The 22323-nt window shown below is 47.1% G+C and overlaps 1 protein-coding gene across 1 annotated transcript in view; it reads left to right on the forward strand.

The window, feature by feature from the left end:
• LOC134936131 (complement C3-like) overlaps positions 1-22323 on the forward strand; it is a 275194-nt gene that overhangs the window by 204424 nt on the left and 48447 nt on the right. The window contains exons 18-19 of the mRNA XM_063931048.1: positions 2852-3010; positions 4652-4711. Of these exons, the coding sequence (XP_063787118.1) occupies positions 2852-3010; positions 4652-4711 (219 nt within the window). The remainder of the gene's footprint in view (positions 1-2851; positions 3011-4651; positions 4712-22323) is intronic.

Below are 22323 nucleotides of genomic sequence, written 5' to 3' on the forward strand. Positions count from 1 at the left end.
TATTTGGCGTAAATATGTTGCGTGGTGTGAGGCCAGGAAGGCCCCTACAGAGGAATTCCAACTGGGTCGTTTCCTGCATTTCCTGCAAACAGGACTGTCTATGGGCCTAAAATTAGGGTCCATTAAGGTTCAAATTTCGGCCCTGTCAATTTTCTTCCAGAAAGAACTGGCTTCAGTTCCTGAAGTTCAGACGTTTGTCAAGGGGGTACTGCATATACAGCCTCCTTTTGTGCCTCCAGTGGCACCTTGGGATCTCAATGTAGTTTTGGGGTTCCTAAAATCACATTGGTTTGAACCACTCACCACTGTGGACTTAAAATATCTCACATGGAAAGTGGTAATGCTGTTAGCCCTGGCTTCAGCCAGGCGTGTCTCAGAATTGGCGGCTTTATCCTATAAAAGCCCTTACCTCATTTTTCATACGGACAGGGCAGAATTGAGGACTCGTCCTCAATTTCTCCCTAAGGTGGTTTCAGCGTTTCACTTGAACCAGCCTATTGTGGTACCTGCGGCTACTAGGGACTTGGAGGACTCCAAGTTGCTGGACATAGTCAGGGCCCTGAAAATATATGTTTCCAGGACGGCTGGAGTCAGAAAATCTGACTCGCTGTTTATCCTGTATGCACCTAACAAGCTGGGTGCTCCTGCTTCTAAGCAGACTATTGCTCGTTGGATTTGTAGTACAATTCAGCTTGCACATTCTGTGGCAGGCCTGCAACAGCCAAAATCTGTAAAAGCCCATTCCACAAGGAAGGTGGGCTCATCTTGGGCGGCTGCCCGAGGGGTCTCGGCTTTACAACTTTGCCGAGCAGCTACTTGGTCAGGGGCAAACACGTTTGCTAAATTCTACAAATTTGATACCCTGGCTGAGGAGGACCTGGAGTTCTCTCATTCGGTGCTGCAGAGTCATCCGCACTCTCCCGCCCGTTTGGGAGCTTTGGTATAATCCCCATGGTCCTTACGGAGTTCCCAGCATCCACTAGGACGTCAGAGAAAATAAGAATTTACTTACCGATAATTCTATTTCTCGTAGTCCGTAGTGGGTGCTGGGCGCCCATCCCAAGTGCGGATTGTCTGCAATACTTGTACATAGTTATTGTTACAAAAATCGGGTTATTATTGTTGTGAGCCATCTTTTCAGAGGCTCCTCTGTTATCATGCTGTTAACTGGGTTCAGATCACAGGTTGTACGGTGTGATTGGTGTGGCTGGTATGAGTCTTACCCGGGATTCAAAATCCTTCCTTATTGTGTACGCTCCTCCGGGCACAGTATCCTAACTGAGGCTTGGAGGAGGGTCATAGGGGGAGGAGCCAGTGCACACCAGTTAGTCCTAAAGCTTTTACTTTTGTGCCCAGTCTCCTGCGGAGCCGCTATTCCCCATGGTCCTTACGGAGTTCCCAGCATCCACTACGGACTACGAGAAATAGAATTATCGGTAAGTAAATTCTTATTTTTTCTTCCCTTGCTCTGTTTATTTTCTGCAAGGGTAGTGTTGATAGGTTTCCACCCTGCAGGAAAAGCTTTAGGGGGTTATTCAAATGTTTGAAAAGTCGGTTGGGTTCTGTCTATTAGATAGGAAAAAACAGACACCCAACTGACTTTTCAAACAATTGAATACCCCCTTAGTTTTTTTCAGGTGCACTCATGAAGATGTTACATGTAAATAAAGAAGATCTCTTTCTCGTAAGAAAAGAGGATCTCTATCTTGTAAGATATGTTTATTACTTGAAAAATGAAAAGTACTTCTATAATACAGTACAAACAGGAAGGATATCTGCCCAATAATACTTTTATATACTCAAATACATTAACATCAGAAACATGCAGTGAGTGCTGTATGAACCTGTACCGAAAGGGATACATTCTGATAGCTTATCAACAGGGTTATATCTAGGGGCAGGCTAACCGTGCAATCGCATGGGGCACTCAGACACCTGCTGCCATTGGCCACCAGAGCACATGTGTGGGGGCACAGCACATGCACGGGCAAAGCTGGGCACTAACAGTCTTTTTTTTTTACTGTGGGATCCATTGTGTTTGTTTTATTCTTTCTATGGAGCCAATGTATTTATTTATTTTTTACTGTGGGGACCATTGTGTTTGTTTTTGCTTCCAGGAAAACGAAGCGAAACCGATTAGAGATACTCTGCTTGCTCTTTCGCAAATGTGGATCTATTTTTTTTTATTTGTTTAATTGAACAATTGTAGTCCATTCTGAAGTAATCTGATAGTGAATGTTGTGCAAATATTTTTTTGATATTTCAAGGATGTTGCATTTTCTGATTTTTAAATTTCGTGTAGTTCTTCACAAATTTATTGTATAATATATATAACATTATAAACAATTGTTTACTTTATATTCTTTTTTTTCATCTGTAGTAAATGTCTTTGTGACGTCTTATATGTTGTGTACTGAACAGTAAATTGAAATATTTTCATCTTCTCCCTTTTCCTCTTCTTCCTCTTCCTTTTTCTCAAACGCCGCCTCCTCCTCTTCTCCATCTCCTACTCCTCTTCTCTTTTTGTCTATCTCCTTCTCTTCTCTTCTCCATCTCCTCCTCCTCCTCTTCTCTTCTTCTCCATTTCCTCTTCCTCCTCTTCTTCTCCATCTTCTCCTCCTCTTCTTCTCCATCTCCTCTTCTTCTTCTTCTTCTCCATCTCCTTATCTTCTCTTCTTCTCCATCTCCTCCTCCCCTTCTCTTCTTCTCCATCTCCTCCATATTACATTTACTCCTGTAGATTGGGAAAAAATATGACTAATTGTTACTTATTAGGACAACATTTTCCCAATGTCTGTGCAGTTTTCACATAAATGAAGCTATACATTGTTCTACGACACTTCTATTCTAGGCTACGATCATGTTGTTCCAAGCTCTTGCCCAGTATCAGTTAGAGGCCCCATCTGTCAACGATTTGGAAATGGATGTCACTTTCAAGATGCCAGGTAGATCGGATAGTAAAACTCTTCGCATCAATCTTAACAACGCTATGCTGGCACGCTCGGAACAGGTGAGAACTTAGCTACTGTGATGCTGTGAGAGGCAAATGTAGCCATTGTTCCTGTGATGCAGATATTGGAATTAGGTGAATTGTCTACAAGGCACTCTTAGGGCGGTATTCAAATGATATATCACGCCCCAATCTCCTTTCTAAAGTGATCCCTGTTATCGCACTTATCGCGCCCAATCAGGTTTAGCTGCATAAAGGGTTAGGCCACCTCCCTACCCTGGGGCTAGCGAGCTGAAATGATGACACCATGCCCGTCAGCAGAAACAGAACGGTTGTGGAAGGGGGCGTAAAGAATTAAATACCGCCCTTAGAAGACAGTGTTACACTGGGCACTTGTTAAGTGTTCTGCTGTATTTGTGTAATTGATAAAATATGCCTCATATCATAGCTTTGATACAGCATACTGTATACATATAATGTATCGGAATTAATCCTGCTAGCCATTGGATTCCAGACACTAGATAGACAGTGTCTAGTTAGACAGCCAATAGGTCAACACAATATGGTTGACAGGCATAGGCGTGCGCAGCACATTTTATTAGGGGGTGCACTGTTGGAGGGGAGTGTCTAGCACCGCCTTTTGGGCGCGTCTAGCACCATCTATTGACAATCAACGCAATATAAAATATCCACCCTTGTACCAATCCTAATAAAGCAGATACATTGTCAGATGTTGTGGTGTGCACCAACTAAACACCCCTGATGGCACTCACTGCAATTACACTGCTTCTCCTCAGCCTGGTCTGGCTCCCCCTCTCTTTCCCCTGCAAGCTGCAACAGCTTATTTACAAGTCACTCACTCACTGACACTGACAGTAGCAGACTAGTACTGCTGCTGCTGGAAAAATGAGTGACGTTTCAATGCTGCTGCCAACCGCCTGCCAGTATTGAATTTGTCTTCCTAAGAGGAACGCTGGCTGCATACTGATCCTCATCAGTGGCTGGCGTTGGCATAGCATAGAAGGAGAGAGGTGGGCATGTGACGGGTGGGCGTGCAAGCAGCATGACGTCATCACGTCACATCACGCTGTTTTTGTACATGGAGGTGGAGCCGGGAGTTTGAAAGCCGGTGGCAGTGGTACCCTTTATGAACCCAGGCGTCCGGTCAGTAATGCAGTCCTGACAGGGTGCAGCGCAGAGGGGACAGTAATCAGCCTGCTCGGCGATCGCTGCATCAGGCATGTGAGATCGGGGTGTCAGACATTAGGGGGTGCCTGTGCGCACCAGGCACCCCCCATGTGCACACCTATGTTGACAGGGTCAATAGGTTGACTTGTAAAAGGTAGACAGTGCTTAAGGTTGACATGTTCAAACATTGACATGACAATGGTCGACACAAGTTTTTTTGGGGGGTTTCTAATGTTCCATCATGTACCGTCCACGGACTATAGTTGGGAATAGTAACCTGTGCCAAGCGCAGCGAGAAACCTTGTCGGAAGCATGGTGAGTGAAGCAGTATACACAAAAAAAAAAGTGTTGACCTTTTGACCCTGCCAACCTTTAGCATGTCGACCGTGTGACTGTCTATCATTTCCATGTAGATCTATTGATCCACACCCCTGGGCATTAAGGTTACAATATCTGCCATTGTGAACATATCCAGTTATATTGTTTCATGGTCTGTAACTCCTTTCTTTACAGACATCAAATACTGGAGAGTTTACAGTTACTGCACAAGGACCAGGGCAAGGAATTCTGACGGTAAGTTTAGGGTATAGACTTTATAGCCAATTAATTTTCTTAGCAATGTTTTTGCGTTTTAATTAATATTAATGTTGTATCTATAATTGAGGTTCTTTATTTTGAATGTAACTTATTTAGTGGAGTGAGTTGTAATACCCTGCCTTGCAAGTAATTACGTCTGACATTGTGCATTACGCTATAGTGCATGGCGTGACATGCAGCCTCTGCAGCTGCTCAAGACGTTAGAAGCACATCACATGACCAGTGTCAGGTGGTACAGCGAGTGACAGTTGGAAGTGGCAGTTGGTCATGGGTGAAGCCCTGAGGTGCCTGTATTGCTGAGGCGACACTAGTGTGTGTGTGTGTGTGTGTGTGTGTGTGTGTGTGTGTGTGTGTGTGTGTGTGTGTGTGTGTGTGTGTGTGTGTGAGAGAGATGCATCTAGGACAGTGGTTCTCAAACTCGGTCCTCAGGACCCCACACGGTTCACGTTTTCCATGTCACCCAGCAACTGCACTGTGTATCACCAACTGTCACATTTTAAAAATCTACAGGTGACCTGCAAAACATGGACCGTGTGGGGTCCTGAGGACCGAGTTTGAGAACCTGTGATCTAGGAGACTAGAACTGCAGTGGAAATGCCTGAGGAGTATTTGATGAGTGCAGCAGCTTAGCTGAAGTTGATGGACAATGGTCTTCACTACTGTAAAAGGTGGCAGTAATGGCAGAGAGACCTCCCTGGTGACAAACTTTTACCCCAGCCACCTACCTCTCATGCATATATACCCAACCTTGCCCCAGCCACCTCCCTCTCACACACCTTTACCCCAGCCACCTACCTCTCATGCATATATACCCGGCCCTGCCTGTGCCATCTCCCTCTCACACACCTTTTACCCCAGCCACCTGCCTCTCATACATATATACCCAGCCCTGCCCCAGTTACCTCCCTCTCACAGCTATACCCCAGTCACCTACATCTCATGCATATATACACAACCCTGCCCCAGCCACCTCCCTCTCACACATCTTTACCCCAGCCACCTACCTCTCACACATCTTTACCCCAGCCACCTACAGTACCTCTCATGCATGTATACCCAGCCCTGCCCCAGCAACCTAACTCTCACACACCTATAGCCCTGCCACATACCTCTTATGCATATAAGCTCCTCCCCTAGACACCTACTATTTTGTTGAGGACATTTAGATACAGTTACACACTCATCCAATGCTGCAGAGGCGGCCCAGGCTCCCTGTCTGTCAGGGCCCAGGACAAAAGTCCCTGCAGTACCCCACAATGGTGGCCCTGTGCTCTAATAACAAGCCTGTGCTAATACTCCAATATCAGCATAACAAGCAGGAGTACATGTGAACAGAAAATTGTACATTTCTCATCTGCTCTCCAGCATCCAGGCAGGGCTGTCATCAGAAATTGTGGGGCCCGGGACTGGCAAGTAGGCGAGTCATTCTGACCTGATCGTAGCGGTGCTAAATTTAGCACAGCTACGATCACTGACACAGACATGCGGGGGGACGCCCAGCACAGGGCTAGCCCCCCGCATGTCTGTCCGCCCCCCCCTGCACAAGTACAAAAGCATCGCACAGCGGCGATGCTTTTTTACTTGAAGAGTAACTCCCGGCCAGCGCAGCTCCTACGGCTGGCCGGGAGTTACTTGACACTTCCCTGGGTCACAGCAGCTGCGTGTGACGTCACGCAGCTGCTGCGGCCTGCCCCTCACACGGTCCGGCCACGCCTTCCTTGGTCAGACCGGACCCCGAATACAATGGTGGCCAAACGCCGCCGTGTCGCCCCCTCCCGCCCAGCAACCGCCTCTGCCTGTCAATTAGGCAGAGGCGATCGCTAAGGTATCATTGAAAAAGGCTGCGCTATAGAGCCAATAGTATATAAAAAAAACTATATAATTGCCGGTGGATCCATTCAGACACATTTATTTTTCACATGTATATCAATACACACTAATACGTGTAATAAATATAAAAAGAAAACAGACACACCAGTAATGGATACAAATATCAATAAATAAAAAGTTACAATAAAAACTGGATATAAAGTATCCGCTACAAATAAGTAGAAGCATGTCGTTTTCCTTTCAGATATCAATGGCTGGAAAACAATGAACGTAACTTTTGATATTGTAAAAAAGCCGCTCAAGTCCGTGTCACCACTACAAAGTCAATTGTAAACTGTGTAATTCACTGAAGATTTTAACACAGAGCCGCACTATATGATAAAAGTTGCTGCTACGAGCTACAAAGTCAATTGTGGGCTGTGTGATTTGCTAAAGGTTTTTACCACAGAGCCACACTACGCGGTAAAAGTTGCTGCTGGAAGCCATTACTCACTATATCCCTGCTGTCCGGGACCCTTTTGATGGGTGTAAGAGATCGGTAAATCCCGAGCGTCCTCGGGAAAGGTACCTGTGAATGGCAGCCGTGTATATTAGCAGCAGGTGGCTCCGGCCAACACGCGGCCGTATGGGGAGCAAGCGGTAGCGGCCGTATGGGGAGCAAGCGGTAGCCTCCGTTTGTAGAGGACCAGATGCGGGAATCGTGGCACGGGCGATGCAAATTACAGCTGATCGTAAATATCCAGTTATCCAGCTGATACAGGGAGTCCTAGACGCGTTTTGTCACTTCCTGTGACTTTCTCGATAGGCAGTTAACTCCCTGCTCCAAAGAATCCTTATTTATATGGTATACTGTGCACAGCTGTAATTAATCTTATACCAAGTATCCAATTTCAATGCTAATAGCGCATTAATACATATACCATATACATCTTTAAAAATGTATAAATATAAAAACGTTATGAACCACCGGCATTATACTTCCAAAAATAACTAAAATATATATCAGACTCTAAACCACAATAATATAGTTTATTCAATTAATTACTAAAATCCTAAAACAAATCCTATGGCTGACTTAATTTTTTAATACAAATATCCAGAAAGTAACTCCGTATTTAAGATACTTCACATTCTGAAAAATTTCAATCATTCGTATTTACTCAGACTAATATATACCAAACAGGGAAGGCTGTATATACAGTATATTAAAACAAAATAAATAAATACTCCTAAATAAATATGCATAAATAAATTCACCATCCAGAAATACTAAATACTAAATACTAAAGGCCCATACACACTTGACGATAAAATGAGCGACGTCGTTCATTTAAGCTCTCATCAACGACGTCGCTCATTATATCGTCAAGTGTGTATGCATCCAACGACCACCGATGCGCGGCCTCACGGGACGTTAACGACCCTTGCTTATCTGAGGAGCATGTATGCTCAATTTCCACTATGGTCGTTACCGACCAGAGATGTCGTTGAATGTGTATGGTGTGAACGACCAACGACCAAGCCACTGTTCACCAGCCCTGTTCCCAGCTCATTATTTTAATAAACTGTTCAGCTTGGATGCTTCAACGATGAATGGTCTTTGGTCGTTGGTAGTGTGTATGCTCATGTAGTTTGCTCAGCTGTTCAAGGGAAGTTCAAGGGAAGTCGTTAACGACGGTCGTTAACGACGTGTGCATCGTCAAGTGTGTATGGGCCTTAATTTCACTGATGGGTTTCTGATCTACAAATATATATAACCACATATTATACTACACTAATTCAATAGACATTTTAATCTCAAATGATCAACAACATTCATCTTAAATAAACAATCTCACAATATTTGTTGAAATGTCCACTTTCTAGCCCCTTGATTGGTGTAACAGCTGACGACATTTATTGGAGTATCCAAAATCTAACCCCTTATCTAATATACCCCAGATCTCTACATTTATAAATCACTTTTTCTGGGCTGGGTTGACATAGCCACCAAAGTATTTATCAAACCTCATATATCATGACATCAAAAATAAATCCTATCTTAAAGACATAATTTTATTTCATTCTATATGTGATCATTTGGTTCAGATATAACTTAAACTAAACAAAACCATCCTCTCTATGTAGACAAAAAGAAGAAAAAAGACACTACAAAAAGATACAACCTTAAGATGGAGATACCTATAAGAAAATAAATTATCTAGGGATCAGTTTCAATATATTCAGGCGATCGCTAGGCAATGACGACCGTCGGCCGTCTGGCGTGCGCTGGCGCACTGCGGTGCCGGTGCATGAGCAGTTCTGACCTGAACACTGTGCTGCGGAGAACTGCAGCGAACGTTCAGGTCAGAATGACCCCCTAAATGAGAGCAATAGAGGGAAATAGTAGAGAGAAGCAGAAGGAATAGGGAGGAAAGGAGGATTAGGGTGAGACAAATGATAAAGACAGGGCGAGAGAGAGGAGGAATGGGAGCAAACAGGAGAGAGAGAGGAGGAATGGGAGCAGACAGGAGAGAGAGAGAGGAGGAATGGGAGCAGACAGGAGAGAGAGAGAGGAGGAATGGGAGCAGACAGGAGAGAGAGAGGAGGAATGGGAGCAGACAGGAGAGAGAGAGGAGGAATGGGAGCAGACAGGAGAAAAAGAGAAGGAATGGGAGCAGACAGGAGAGAGAGAGAGAGAGAGAGAGAGAGAGAGGAGGAATAGGAGCAGACAGGAGAGAGAGAGGAGGAATTGGAGCAGACAGGAGAGAGAGAGAGAGGAGGAATGGGAGCAGACAGGAGAGAGAGAGGAGGAATGGGAGCAGACAGGAGAGAGAGAGGAGGAATGGGAGCAGACAGGAGAGAGAGAGAGGAGGAATGGGAGCAGACAGGAGAGAGAGAGAGGAGGAATGGGAGCAGACAGGAGAGAGAGAGAGGAGGAATGGGAGCAGACAGGAGAGAGAGAGAGAGAGAGAGAGGAGGAATGGGAGCAGACAGGAGAGAGAGAGGAGGAATGGGAGCAGACAGGAGAAAGAGAGGAGGAATGGGAGCAGACAGGAGAGAGAGAGGAGGAATAGGAGCAGACAGGAGAGAGAAAGGAGGAATGGGAGCAGACAGTAGAGAGAGAGAGGAGGAATGGGAGCAGACAGGAGAGAGAGAGAGAGAGAGGAGGAATGGGAGCAGACAGGAGAGAGAGAGAGGAGGAATGGGAGCAGACAGGAGAGAGAGAGGAGGAATGGGAGCAGACAGGAGAAAGAGAGGAGGAATGGGAGCAGACAGGAGAAAGAGAGGAGGAATGGGAGCAGACAGGAGAGAGAGAGAGGAGGAATGGGAGCAGACAGGAGAAAGAGAGGAGGAATGGGAGCAGACAGGAGAGAGAGAGGAGGAATAGGAGCAGACAGGAGAGAGAAAGGAGGAATGGGAGCAGACAGTAGAGAGAGAGAGGAGGAATGGGAGCAGACAGGAGAGAGAGAGAGGAGGAATGGGAGCAGACAGGAGAGAGAGAGAGGAGGAATAGGAGCAGACAGGAGAGAGAGAGGAGGAATGGGAGCAGACAGGAGAAAGAGAGGAGGAATGGGAGCAGACAGGAGAAAGAGAGGAGGAATGGGAGCAGACAGGAGAGAGAGAGGAGGAATGGGAGCAGACAGGAGAGAGAGAGAGGAGGAATAGGAGCAGACAGGAGAGAGAGAGAGGAGGAATGGGAGCAGACAGGAGAGAGAGAGAGAGGAGGAATGGGAGCAGAAACGAGAGAGAGAGAGGAGGAATGGGAGCAGACAGGAGAGAGAGAGAGAGAGGAGGAATGGGAGCAGACAGGAGAGAGAGAGGAGGAATGGGAGCAGATAGGGGAGAAAGAGAATAGAGATGGTTGTCCTGGCTGCACTATTTTCTGTTGCCTCAATCATCCTTTTTGAATCTGCGCATCTTGCAGGGCCCTCCTCCTCTCCTCACAGGCAGCGTGCCTCCTCTCTGCAGCACTCCTCTTCTCCCGTCCAGAGCAGCTGCTCTCACTGAAAGCTGTTGCAGGCATTGTTTAGTCTAGTCTGGTCCTGGACAGCAGGGACTGCTGGGATGTGTAGTTTTTTAAGCAGTTTCTGGCTGCACACAGCACAAGGCCAGATTGCAGGGGCATACCCATTACCTCCAGGGGGGCGGTAAGACAGGGGAATATTATACAGTATTTCACGCTATTACAGTAGTTGGAAGTATAGGGCCGGGTCCCCTTCTGGGTGAGGCCCTGGATTCCAGGCCCGACAGCCCAACCTTGATGGCTGGCCTGATTATATACATCCAAGCTTTAGGTATTACAGAGATGGGAATACTATAGTCTGGAATTTGCACAACAATAAGGACATGGAGGTTAATGCAGTGGTGGTAGTAGTAAGTAACGACCCTTGTAAGGAGGATTTGGCTTTGCACAACACATTCAGTTCATGTCCCCATGAGTTGGTTCCTAGAATAGTAAATTCAGAGGTTAGTCAGCAAGCCAGGTCCGGTAATGGAACAAACATGCCAAACCCCAAAGGGTGAGATAGGAGTAGTCAGGTCACAAGCCAGGGTGAAAAATGTGTAGCCAGACTGAAAGTGTATGGTCAGAGATGGGCACACATGCTGTCACAGCTGCAATTTAGTAAGCAGCAGCTGTGCGACAATATGCAAATGCTGCGCCCACCGGGACTTGTACTGAGACACTCACCGGAGGCAATGTGAGAACTTCCGCTTAAAAAAAGGAGGAGCTGTTGATGTGTCACGTTCCGCTTGAGCTGACAATTTTCTCACCAGCAGGTCTTTGCACCTCTGCAGACTTATGTCAGCCAGAAAGAGAGGTACAACGTAGGCTTTAAACCTAGGATCCAGCATGGTTGCCAAAATGTAGTGCTCTGATTTCAATAGATTGACCACCCTTGAAACCTGGCAAAGCTAATGAAGGGCTCCATCCACAAGTCCCACATACTTAGTGGAATTGCTCCATTTTAGCCCCTCCTTCAATTTCTCCAGCTGCTCAAGCTGGCAGTGTCTGAACTGACTTCACGGGTGGCTTTCGAGGGGTTGGAGAACCTTGCACAAGACAAAAATCATTCTACACTGCGCTTGAGTCAGGTACATTCCCCCTCCTTTGCCTATGTCATAGGTGGATGTATAGGCTTTAATGGCCTTTTGCTGCTCCGCCATCTTCTGAAGTATATAGTGGGTTGAATTCGACCTTACTACCTTTTGCTTCAGGAGATGGCACGGCAGTGTTATGATTCCAGCACTCCTGACCAGGGGAGATCTTATGACAATGATCAGAGCGCTGGAATGGAATGCAGGTAACGGGAGCAGGAAAGACTAGTTGCCCCTGGCGCCCTAACTCTATTGTCTCACCCGTGCTATCGGAAATCCCTTGCGAGACTATGGTTTCTTGAGCCCCTGGCAGCCACGTTTGAAGGGCGGATTGTGTCTGCCCAACTCCGGTGCCCCCCGGTCTTAATGAGAGACAAAGGGAAATCCGAGGCAGGATGATAACAAGAGGACCTCTGACTGACAACAGGCCAGGGGCAACAAGCTAACTAAAAAACCTGAAGTATGTGCGGAAAAACCGCCAGTGAAAAGGACAACCAAAATCCACTTGTCCAATACTCCTACCCAGCACCGCCGGATACCAGAGTGGACCTGTGGAAGCGGAACCCTCCGCAAAATGCTCCAAAACACAAATAATAAAAGGTAAAGCGGTCAAGCCGCAACACACGGCAAAGCCGCGACTCACGAACACCACTGGATGTTAAACGGTGATCAGTCAGGACTCCAGGAACAAGATGACTACTTCCGAGCACAGGACTTCTGAAGACTGGAACGACCGGATACAGCAAGACTGGAAACAGACTCTCAGCAAACAGAGACAGCATGCAGGAAGCTATTACCGGCGTCTGTGAGAAGCCCTTAGAGTGCATATGAACAGGAGTCCTCCAATCAGGTGCTGACAGGGCTAATTACCTAAATGCCGTGCAGCTGCCTTGCTGCACGGCCAGGAAACAGGTGCACATTCATTAACACCTGGACCCAGCAACGGGGAACGCGGTCCGCCAGTGGCGTCCCCGTTGCTAGGGTCCGTGCGGCTCAGTGCGCCCGGCATCCAGCGTTGCCAGGGAGCCGGCGGCTGTCCGCGTACGGCGTCCCTGGTTGCTAGGCACCGGGCCGCACCGACGAGCGGACCCCGGCACCTAACAGTACCCCCCCCTTGAGGAGGGGTCAAGGAACCCCTAAAGCCAGGCTTCCAAGGAAATTCCCGAAAAAATGCCCTCTTGAGCCTTGGGGCATGAAGACCAGGACCCAAGACCTTTCCTCTGGACCATAGCCTCTCCAGTGAACCAGAAAATAAAGCCGGCCCCGGGACAATTTGGAATCGAGAACCTTCTCCACCAGGAACTCCTGTTGTCCCTGTACGTCCACTGGAGATCTTCCCTGAGAGATCTTCCGAGGAAATCTACTGGAAGAAATGTATGGTTTCAACAGGGAGCAATGAAACGTATTTCCAATCCGGAGAGATCTTGGTAAACGTAACCGGAAAGCAACTGGGTTGACTTTTTTAATAATATGAAATGGTCCAATAAATTTGGGTCCCAACCTAGCTGAGGATTGTCGAAGTCTAATGTTACGAGTCGACAACCATACCCTATCTCCCACCTTAAAATTGCAAGGACGTCGGAGCCGGTCAGAAAATGTTTTCTCTCGAAAGGCCGCTTTTCTGAGAGCAAGGTGCACTTTTTTCCAAATGGCTCTGAGATGGGAGGTTAAGGTTAGCGAGGAAACTGAGGAATGTTGAAAAAAAGAATTAGCTCTGGGGTGAAAACCAAAAACTGAAAAGAATGGAGACACGTTGGTGGAGGAATGACAAGAATTATTGTAAGCAAACTCCGCCAATGGAAGAAACTCGGACCAATCATTCTGGAGTTTGGCTGAGTACAAACGCAAATACTGTTTCAATGATTGGTTAACTCGCTCGGTTTGCCCGTTGGATTGTGGGTGGTAACCGGATGTTAATGACAATCTCATCTTTAATGAAGCACAAAAACACTTCCAGAATTGTGCAATGAATTGTGGACCCCGATCAGAAACAATATCAGTGGGCAACCCATGAAGTCTGAAAACATGGCGGAGAAACAAAACTGCCAATCCTTGGGCAGATGGCAGTCGGGGAAGAGCAATGAAATGACCCATCTTGCTAAAACGGTCCACTACCACCCAAATGACTCTGCATCCGGCTGAAAGGGGAAGGTCTACCACAAAATCCATGGAAATATGAGACCATGGCCTGAGAGGGACATTTAAGGGCATAAGTTGCCCGATAGGCAAGGAACGGGGAACCTTATGCTGTGCACAAACCTGACATGAAAAAACAAACTCCTTAACGTCTTTAGAAAGACCAGGCCATCATACTGAGCGGGAGACTAACTCCAACGTCTTAGAGATCCCCGGATGCCCGGAAACTTTGTTATCATGGAACTCAGTCAAAACAGTAGCTCTCAAGAACTCAGGGACGTAAAGACGACCAGCAGGAGTATTTCCAGGAGCTTGGTGTTGAAGCTGTTTTAACTGGGTAAATAAATCTTGTGTGAGGCCTGCCCAAATGACTGAAGATGGAAGTATGGGAGTAACAGGACTGTTATTGTGAACCGGAAGAAAACTGCGTGACAGAGCATCTGCCTTGGTATTCTTGGAACCTGGCCTGAAAGTTATAATAAATTTGAAACGAGTAAAGAATAAAGCCCAACGAGCCTGCCGGGCATTCAGCCGCTTAGCTGATTCGATGTATTGCAGGTTTTTATGGTCAGTCAATACTGAAATAGTATGTGTTGCTCCCTCCAGCCAATGCCTCCACTCCTCGAAAGCCCATTTTATTGCCAGTAACTCCCGGTTACCAACGTCATAGTTGGATTCAGCGGAGGAGAATTTCCTGGACATAAAGGCACAAGGATGTAGTTTCAGAGACTCCGGATCCTTTTGAGACAGTATAGCCCCCACTCCAACCTCCGAGGCATCAACCTCCACAACGAAGGGCAATCCTGGATTGGGATGTCTGAGGACTGGAGCCGAGACAAAAGCTTGATTCAAGGCCCGAAAGGACAACTCCGCTTCACGCGACCAGTTGGTAGGATCCGCTCCTTTCTTTGTCAGAGCCACAATGGGAGCAACCAGGTCGGAAAAAGAATGAATGAACCTCCTATAATAATTCGCAAACCCTAAAAATCGCTGAATTGCTTTTAAATTGGTGGGTTGCGCCCAACTAAGGATGGCCTGGAGCTTCTTAGGTTCCATGAAAAATCCCTGAGGGGAAATAATGTACCCTAAAAAAGATACCTCCGTGACATGAAACTCACATTTCTCCAGTTTGGCATATAGCTGATTCTCACGTAACTTTTGAAGAACCTGACGCACCTGGGTAACATGTTGTTCAATTGAGTCAGAATAAATCAGGATGTCGTCTAAGTAAACGACCACGAATTTCCCTAGGAAGTCACGGAGCACATCGTTAATGAGGTCCTGGAAAACTGCTGGAGCGTTAGACAAGCCGAACGGCATCACTAGGTACTCGTAGTGACCCGACTGAGTACTGAAGGCCGTCTTCCACTCATCTCCAGACCTGATTCGGATGAGGTTATACGCTCCTCTTAGGTCAATTTTGGAGGAAAAAATCACAGCCGAACGCAGCTGGTCAAAGAGGACAGAAATCAGCGGCAGAGGATAAGTATTTTTAACTGAGATTTTATTCAGGGCTCTATAGTCAATGCAAGGTCTAAGCGAGCCATCCTTTTTCTCCACAAAGAAGAAGCCTGCACTTAAAGGAGATTTTGATGGCCTAATAAATCCTTTCCCTAGGCTCTCCTTAACATAATCATTCATGGCCGCAGTTTCTGGCCCAGATAAAGCATATAACCTTCCCTTTGGCAATGCGGCACCAGGAATTAGCTCAATGGCGCAATCATAAGGCCGATGGGGAGGCAGAATGTCTGCATTGCCCTTGGAGAACACATCAGCAAACTCCTGGTATTCCACGGGAATGAGTTCAGGAATGACAGCTGCTATTCTGACTGGAAACGTAATACATTCCTTATCACAGAAGGTGCCCCATTGTGAAATCTCCCCCGACCGCCAATCAATGGTGGGATTGTGAAAGGCCAGCCAAGGGTGACCCAGAACCACTGGAACTGCTGGGCAATGGGTAAGGAAGAACTCGATTTTTTCAGAATGAAGAGCTCCTACCGTAAGTAGTACAGGGGGTGTACAGAGGGAAATAACCCCATTGGACAGTGGACTCCCATCTAAGCCATGCATGGTGACACACCTACCCAAAGATAACTGAGGAATGCCTAAGGCCTTAGCCCAAGTTAAATCCATAAAGTTTCCTGCAGCTCCACTGTCGACAAAAGCCGACACCGAAGAACTGAGGCTGCCAAAGGAAACCTTAGCTGGGACTAAAAGGGAGTTATTCGAGGAGATAAGCTGCAGACCTAGGTGAACCCCCTCACAATTCACCTGGTCGAGGCGTTTCCCGACTTATTCGGACAATTACGAGCAAAATGTCCCTTACCCCCACAGTACAAACAAAGACCAGAGTTTTGCCTTCTGGCTCTTTCTTCAGGAGACAACCGGGAGAGACCCATCTGCATGGGCTCCTCTATGTCCTCAGGGATGGAATATACACATGGAGTTGACCTGACAGATGCTCCTTTTTCAGCCCTCCGCTCTCTGAGATGACGATCAATCTTAATAGAAAGCTCCATGAGTTTATCGAGAGTCTCAGGAGCGGGATACTGAAGGAGACTGTCTTTAATAGACTCTGATAAGCCGAGGCGAAACTGACTGCGCAGGGCTGGGTCATTCCAGCCACAGTCGTTCGACCAACGTCGAAACTCCGTACAATAAACCTCTGCAGGATTCCTACCCTGTCTGAGAGCGCGCAATTGACCTTCAGCGGATGCCTCTCTATCAGGGTCATCATACAATAGTCCTAAAGACCCCAAAAAAGCGTCTACTGACAATAACACCGGATCCTCTGCTTTTAAACCAAATGCCCAGGTCTGGGGATCCCCCTGGAGCAAAGAAATAATAATCCCGACCCGCTGAGATTCAGTACCCGAGGAGATCGGTCTTAAACGAAAATAAAGTTTACAGTATTCTTTAAAATTAAAAAACTCTTTCCTATCACCAGAAAAACGGTCAGGCAAATGCATTTTTGGTTCAGGGACTACCCTCGGGGAAGTTCGTAAAAGATCTTCCTGCGACTTCACCCGAAGGGAAAGATCCTGAACCATCTGAGTAAGTTCTTGAATCTGGCTGACTAAGAGCTGACCAGGATTTGGTCCTAAACCTGTTGGATTCATGAGGCCGACAAATTCTTACAAAACTGAATGAGAAAAAAATTAAACTCCGTTTAATTTTAAGTTTTGGTATGGCCGGTAATAATGTTATGATTCCAGCACTCCTGACCAGGGGAGATCTAATGACAATGATCAGAGCGCTGGAATGGAATGCAGGTAACGGGAGCAGGAAAGACTAGTTGCCCCTGGCGCCCTAACTCTATTGTCTCACCAGTGCTATCGGAAATCCCTTGCGAGACTATGGTTTCTTGAGCCCCTGGCAGCCACGTTTGAAGGGCGGATTATGTCTGCCCAACTCCGTTGCCCCCCGGTCTTAATGAGAGACAAAGGGAAATCCGAGGCAGGATGATAACAAGAGGACCTCTGACTGACAACAGGCCAGGGTCAACAAGCTAACTAAAAAACCTGAAGTATGTGCGGAAAAACCGCCAGTGAAAAGGACAACCAAAATCCACTTGTCCAATACTCCTACCCAGCACCGCCGGATACCAGAGTGGACCTGTGGAAGCGGAACCCTCCGCAAAATGCTCCAAAACACAAATAATAAAAGGTAAAGCGGTCAAGCCGCAACACACGGCAAAGCCGCGACTCACGAACACCACTGGATGTTAAACGGTGATCAGTCAGGACTCCAGGAACAAGATGACTACTTCCGAGTACAGGACTTCTGAAGACTGGAACGACCGGATACAGCAAGACTGGAAACAGACTCTCAGCAAACAGAGACAGCATGCAGGAAGCTATTACCGGCGTCTGTGAGAAGCCCTGAGAGTGCATATGAACAGGAGTCCTCCAATCAGGTGCTGACAGGGCTAATTACCTAAATGCCGTGCAGCTGCCTTGCTGCACGGCCAGGAAACAGGTGCACATTCATTAACACCTGGACCCAGCAACGAGGAACGCGGTCCGCCAGTGGCGTCCCCGTTGCTAGGGTCCGTGCGGCTCAGTGCGCCCGGCGTTGCCAGGGAGCCGGCGGCTGTCCGCGTACGGCGTCCCTGGTTGCTAGGCGCCGGGCCGCACCGACGAGCGGACCCCGGCGCCTAACAGGCAGGTTCCAGAGTGTTTGCTGGCGCTCCAGTCTTCAACACGCAGTAGCGGAATGTTGAAAGTGGCACACATTTTTTGGGGCCACCGACAGCATCTCCTGCATGCCCCTGTCATTTTTCAAACAATTCTGCGCCACCAAATTATTTGTATGAGCAAAACATGGGACTTGCTGGAATTTTCCCAGATGTAATGCACGAACAATATTGGTGGCATTGTCAGATATCACAAATCCCCAGGAAAGCCTAAGTGGGGTACGCCATTGTGCAATGATGTGCCTCAGTTTCTGTAAGAGGTTCTCAGCTGTGTGTCTCTTATGGAAACCGGTGATACCCAGGGTAGCCTGCATAGGAACGAGTTGGAGTTTGTGAGATGCTGCTGCTGTTGTTGTTGCTGTGGCAGGCAATGCATCTACCCAGTGGGCTGTCACAGTCATGTAGTCCTTAGTTTGCACTATTCCACTTGTCCACATGTCCGTGGGTACAACCACATATTTGAGGACACTGAGGACACTTTTCTTAATGTCACTGTACAGTCCGAGAATCGCTTGCTTAGTGAAGTGGAATCTAGACGGAATTTGGTACCGGGAACACAGTACGTCCATCAACTGTCTAAATCCCACTGCACTAATGGCGGATACTGGACGCACGTCTAACACCAGCATAGTTGTTATGGCCTCAGTAATCCACTTTGCAACAGGTCATACTTCATCTTCCTCGCAAAGGACTGTTGGACAGTCAATTGCTTAAAGTAGTACAAGTGGTCTTCCAACTTCCTCTCTGGGATGACGATCGACTCCCAGCAGCAGCGACAGCAGTAGGCGTAGCACTCAATGGTCCTCCGGAGGAATCCCGGATAGGAGAGGACTCGTCAGTCATGCCAGTGACATGGACTGCAGGACTACGTCCGATCCAGACTAAGGAGGAAATTGACAATGATGGAGTTGGTGGTGTGGATTGCAGGAGCTTGGATACAAAAGAAAAAAGGGATTTAGGTGTCCCTGGACTGCTTACACTCTTACCCAAAGTTTCTGAACTTGACAATAACTTATGATGAATGCACAGCAGGTGAACGTATAAGGGAGGATGTTCCTAGGTGGTTAACATCCTTACCCCTAGTTATTGTGGCTTGACAAATGCAAAACCTGGCTTCACACTTGATGTCCAGATTTATGGAGAAATAATTCCACACCAAAGAGGTGGGTTTTTCATCCCATGGTCAGCAACTGCCTCCACTGGTGCCTTATTCAAACAAACCGCATCACCATCAGAATCCTCATCGTCAACTTCTTCTTCAGTGCCAGCTCCACCAATATCCTCCTCATCCTGGTGTACTTCTACACTGACATCCTCGATCTCAATATCAGCAATGGACTGGCGGTGCTCCTCCCAGCACTTGCAGCGGGCGTGCAAATGGTGGTAGTAGCCTCCTCTTCCCATACAGTGTTGTGAAGGTCAGGCCTAGACATTGCAACCGCGGACACACTTCGACTCTCCTTGGGGATTTGTGATATCTCTGAGTCCGAATGCACAGTTACTTCCTGTGCTTTCACAAGCTTTATTTTTTTATTTTTTGAGATGGAGGAGGGCTTTCATCTTCATGAGAAGCTGAACCAGCACTCATGAACATAGGCCAAGGCCTTAGCCTTTCCTTGCCACTTTGTGTCGTGAATGGCTTATTGACAATCTTACATTTCTCATCAGATAATTTCTTTTTCTTTTTTGGTTATTAATTTTTGCTTCTTGGATTTTACATGCCCTCTATGATATTGGCATCGGCCTTAGCAGATGATGTTGATGGAATTGCATTGTCAATGTCATGTCTGTTGGCAGCAGCTTCAGCACTAGCACTAGGAAGTGGTTCCTGATCTTTCACCATTTTTTCCTCTAAATTTTTGTTCTCCATTTCACAGGACATCGGCCATTTATTATTAAAGCACACAGAACGGGTGTAGTATGGTATGCCGGCGGCTGGGCTCCCGGCGATCAGCATACCGGCGCCAGGAGCCCCACCACTGGCATACCGACAGCGTGGCGAGCGCAAATGAGCCCCTTGCGGGCACGGTGGCACGCTATTTTATTCTCCCTCCAGGGAGGTCGTGGACCCCCACAAGGGAGAAAAAGTGTCAGTATGTCGGCTGTCAGGATTCCGACGCCGGTATACTGTGTGCCGGGATCCCGACAGTCGGCATAATGAAGACCTCCCCACAGAACAGTGCCCCTTTTATTTTTACAGCACCCCTGTTTTTTTACAGTATACAGGACAGGGCCACAGTGCTCCTTTATTTTTTACAGCACCCTTGTATTTTTACAGCATACAGGACAGGGCCACAGCGCTCCTTTATTTTTACAACACCCAACAGGGCCACATTGCTCCTTTATTTTTACAGCATTCCTGTATTTTTACAGCATACAGGACAGGGCCACAGTGCCCCGTTATTTCTGCAGCAGGACAAGTTGGTTTCCACAGGAAAACATTGGGGTGCAGAGTGGATCTTGATTCAGAGGCACCAACAGGCTAAAGCTTTAGGCTATCTCAGGATGCATTGGGGCCTTCTCTATAAACTCTGCCTCCAGTCACTGCAGCTCAGTTTCGAGTTGGTGCAGCAGCAGGTCACCTAACAGAAGGGCTGCACTGGGCAGCCCTGAAAAAGCTTCTAAGAAGATTTCTTCTCTGGGCTGTCAGCGCTGTATGTCAAGGTGTCAGAAAAGCGCAGCAGCACCATCACCTCCATTAAATTGTGTTCCGACCGCGACCTAGGTTGCGGCGCTGGTGTAAACACTGTCACCGAGCAGGGACCCCACTAGACCACTGGGGCATCTGAGTACAGGTTGGGTGTACTAACACTAGAGATCAGCGGGTTAGGTTAGTCGAGATCCGAACCCCCGAATACTTCACGTGGTTTACACGGGTCCGAGGCAGCCTCAGTTCTTCCCGCTTTACTCGCAAAACCCGATCGAGGCAAAACGTCATCATCCCGCTGTCGGATACTCGCCAGATTTGGATTCCATATAAAGAGCCACGCTTCACCGCCATTTTCACTCGTGCATTGTAGATTGAGCGGAGAGGACGTGGCTACGTTCTCTGCCTGAATAGCCCAATATCAGCTAAATATCAGCTCAATATCTGAGCTCAGTATCTGTGGTGACCAGTATATAATACTGCAGTACAATAGTCCATTGCTGTATCTTGCTGCTGCGTGTCAGTTTTAGTATCCTGAACAGTGCTCAATATCTGTGCTCAGTATCATTGTGGTGACCAGTATATAGTAGTACAGTACAGTAGTCCATTGCTGTATCTTGCTGCTCCTTGTCAGTTCTAGTATCCTGAACAGTGCTCAATATCTGTGCTCAGTATCAGTGCTGCATTGTGGTGACCAGTATATAGTAGTACAGTACAGTAGTCCATTGCTGTATCTTGCTGCTGCGTGTCAGTTTTAGTATCCTGAACAGTACTCAATATCTGTGCTCAGTATCATTGTGGTGACCAGTATATAGTAGTACAGTACAGTAGTCCATTGCTGTATCTTGCTGCTCCTTGTCAGTTCTAGTATCCTGAACAGTGCTCAATATCTGTGCTCAGTATCAGTGCTGCATTGTGGTGACCAGTATATAGTAGTACAGTACAGTAGTCCATTGCTGTATCTTGCTGCTCCGTGTCAGTTCTAGTATCCTGAACAGTGCTCAATATCTGTGCTCAGTATCAGTGCTGCATTGTGGTGGCCAGTATATAGTAGTATAGTACAGTAGTCCATTGCTGTGTCTTGCTGCTCCGTGTCAGTTCTAGTATCCTGAACAGTGCTCAATATCTGTGCTCAGTATCAGTGCTGCATTGTGGTGGCCAGTATATAGTAGTATAGTACAGTAGTCCATTGCTGTGTCTTGCTGCTCCGTGTCAGTTCTAGTATCCTCATCAGTGCTCAATATCTGTGCTCAGTATCAGTGCTGCATTGTGGTGACCAGTATATAATACTACAGTACAGTAGTCCAGTGCTGTTCTCGCTGCCCAGTGTCAGTTCTAGTATCCTCATCAGTGCTCAGTATCACTACTTATTGTCTTGTGCTGCATTGTGGTGACTAAAAGTCCAGTGTCTTGTGCTGTATCTTGCTGCTGTAAAGTGCTATGGTAGTGTCCTGTCACTGTGCATAGGTCATCATCATTCCAGTCACAGTGGTATCTGGTATCTATCTAGTGGTATCTAATTCCAGACATTATTGCCGTCTAATTCCTGATATATTACTGGCAAATAATTCCACACATTAAAAAATGGAGAACAAAAATGTGGAGGGTAAAATAGGGAAAGATCAAGATCCACTTCCACCTAGTGCTGAAGCTGCTGCCAATAGTAATGGCAGAGACGATGACATCAACGTTGTCTGT

Source organism: Pseudophryne corroboree, chromosome 6 (assembly GCF_028390025.1).
Source record: "Pseudophryne corroboree isolate aPseCor3 chromosome 6, aPseCor3.hap2, whole genome shotgun sequence".
NCBI lineage: Eukaryota > Metazoa > Chordata > Amphibia > Anura > Myobatrachidae > Pseudophryne > Pseudophryne corroboree.